This window comes from Rhagoletis zephyria, unplaced genomic scaffold, assembly GCF_001687245.7.
Source record: "Rhagoletis zephyria isolate East Lansing unplaced genomic scaffold, Rhagoletis_zephyria_1.1 Rzeph_scaffold_46502, whole genome shotgun sequence".
In the NCBI taxonomy this organism is placed as follows: Eukaryota; Metazoa; Arthropoda; class Insecta; order Diptera; family Tephritidae; genus Rhagoletis; species Rhagoletis zephyria.
Window position 1 is genome coordinate 1 of NW_016203557.1, and position 2,306 is coordinate 2,306.

At 34.6% G+C, this 2,306-nt stretch overlaps 1 protein-coding gene across 3 annotated transcripts; it reads right to left on the reverse strand.

Annotated features, from left to right (window-relative positions):
- Window positions 1-31: 31 nt before the first annotated feature.
- LOC108355520 (uncharacterized) lies at window positions 32-1,873 on the reverse strand. Of its 3 annotated transcripts, none has more exons than XM_017606680.1 (6): window positions 1,556-1,873; window positions 1,341-1,498; window positions 873-1,097; window positions 465-800; window positions 242-408; window positions 32-181 (listed from the first exon to the last, which is right to left on the reverse strand). In XM_017606680.1, the coding sequence occupies exons 1-6, from the start codon at window positions 1,620-1,622 to the stop codon at window positions 112-114; spliced, it is 1,023 nt and encodes a 340-aa protein (XP_017462169.1). In that variant the 5' UTR covers window positions 1,623-1,873; the 3' UTR covers window positions 32-111. The 3 variants fall into 3 exon arrangements, with proteins under 3 accessions (XP_017462169.1, XP_017462170.1, XP_017462171.1); XM_017606681.1 differs by having other exon boundaries at window positions 32-185; window positions 1,556-1,872; XM_017606682.1 differs by having other exon boundaries at window positions 32-190; window positions 1,556-1,871.
- Between the last annotated feature and the right edge of the window lie 433 nt (window positions 1,874-2,306).

Below are 2,306 nucleotides of genomic sequence, written 5' to 3' on the forward strand. Positions count from 1 at the left end.
ACAAAGCTTTTTTCAACTAGCTCTTGAATTTTTTCACGAACATTGGCAATGCATTTGACATGCAGTATAAAAAAATCCTCTGCATCACTTATAGTTGCCTTTTTCTTCTTCTTACCGGATGAGTCCTCGAATCTGAACGAAGGGTGCAGTGTAGAGTTCAGCAACGTAATCAATGTGCAGTCTTCCTTATCTATAAAAAACATTAGGTAATTTTTAAAAATGAAATTTAAAAAATACATACGTTATACTTAAATTATTGCTTTCTATAGCATCCTTTAGAGCTGATTTAGAGAGTTGATTTCGCAAATTTATTTGGTAATATTTACAAATCCTGTTTTTAAATTTTTCAAACTTGGACTTCAGAATATATTGCTTGGAAGGATACAACACGTCAAAGTCAATATTTATCTGTATAAAGCAATTTCAAATGATTGATATGAAAACAGATATTAAAAACATATTACCAAAGAAACTGATCTGCCGTCCAATAACTTCGGCCACTGTTTTAAAAAGTGCACGTTATTTAATTCCTTCAACTCTTTGCGTCGCAGAGGAAACGTCTTGGCCCATCTATCGCATACTGTATCCCAATTGGAGCAGTCACGTTGCCATTCTGTTTTAAGACCAGATAAAATCCTTTCGTCAAACTCTGGAGATTCGGAACATTTAGAAGACTCAACGATCGTAGCCTCAGCCGAAATAGTGCTTAGTCTTTTACGTTTGTAATAAAGGTTTACGTATTTTGAGTACAATTTTCCGGATGGGCTACCACCAACTTTTCTTTTAATGTAATAATAGTCCTGCAATTTAAGAAATGAAAATTAACTGTATATCTCTTATAATATCAAATAACAAAAATAGGATTCTCTTACCAGATATTCCTTTTCACCTGGAAAAAACTCTCCAATTTCTTTTACTATGTCCAAAAAGTGGTTTGTTCGCAATTCTATGTTGTGCTCAGCTGTGTAGCTACAAATTGCATTTATTAGTTTACAACGCTGACTTTCAGTTAGCCTGGGTGTTTTCTCGTCATCTGAACGCAATGAAATAAGTGATCGACCATCAGGACTTTCACGAAGCACTTCATCTAGCAAAAACTTTAAAATGATACAAGTATTATATGTATTATGGAATTTGTCGTCACCTGAAATGCAAAGAGATGTAACAAACATCGTCACTAAAATGGAAAAAGTTCTGACTAATTTTTTTCGTTAAACGAAGAAATCCATCATATCAATCAAAAATGAATTTTGAATTTTTTATTAGTTATGACTTTTTACATTTCAGCGTCGATGTTTGTTACGTCTTTTTGCATTTTCACTTTAAGAAAAATAAAACACCTTGTTGGTCCAATCTGAAATCGTTTTTTTAGGTCTCGAATGCTTTTGTTGTCGCCAAAGTTTTTCCCTGCACTCCGCCCGTTCGCCTACACTTTTAACAGCATCTGAGATATCCGCATCGTTTAGGTATTGCAGTCTTATGTAGGTTATGCCAGCGTCTAAAACGGAATCAATAATAACTCACTTTGTTAATAATTAAAAGTATACACACATACCAGATAGTTCCTTAAATAAATTTTCTTGGTTAAATTGAACCAGTAGCTCCTTCAGCTTCTCACACATTTTGTGCGCAGCGACGCAAATTATTTAACTGAACTTCAGATTTAAAAATCTTATTCTTAGCTTCACTCAGTGAAAGCAACGAAGTAGGCTACGGTGCGCTTCGTTGTTGTTACTGCTTTTGTTTCCCAACATCGAAGTAGGCTTTGCTTTGCTTCATTGTTGTTATTGTTTTTCTTCTCATTGCACTGCTCGCGTTGGCTGAACATTCGAGATGGCTATTAGCGATTCTACAATAGGTGCATTCTTTTGTAACCGAGCTACAAAAGAACACTCGCTTAAATTACGAAATACATGCAAAGCAACAACACAAACTCGGCTATTTATCCGAGTTCAGCCAGGTCGGTTAAAAAATACGCGACCTGAAGGGTAGTGTTGTTAAGTGAAAAATCTGTTCTATTGTGAATTGTTAATGGGAAAGTGGAGAGGGAAATTTTTGTTTCCTTATATACATGACTTATATTTTAAATAAGTATATATATTACGCAAATACCTCTCATAATTACTAATTTTCATAGGTTTTTGTATCTAAATCCAGTTAAACTAATCACGTGTTTCTCGTCAGTTACCAGCAGGGTTGTTTAAGTAGCTAAAAGGAAATTTTAACCGAGTTTAGCGTTCTTTTGTCGCTCGCTTACAAAAAAATGCACCTAATAGCGCAGTGGCAGTTTTTCGAACTATTACTGC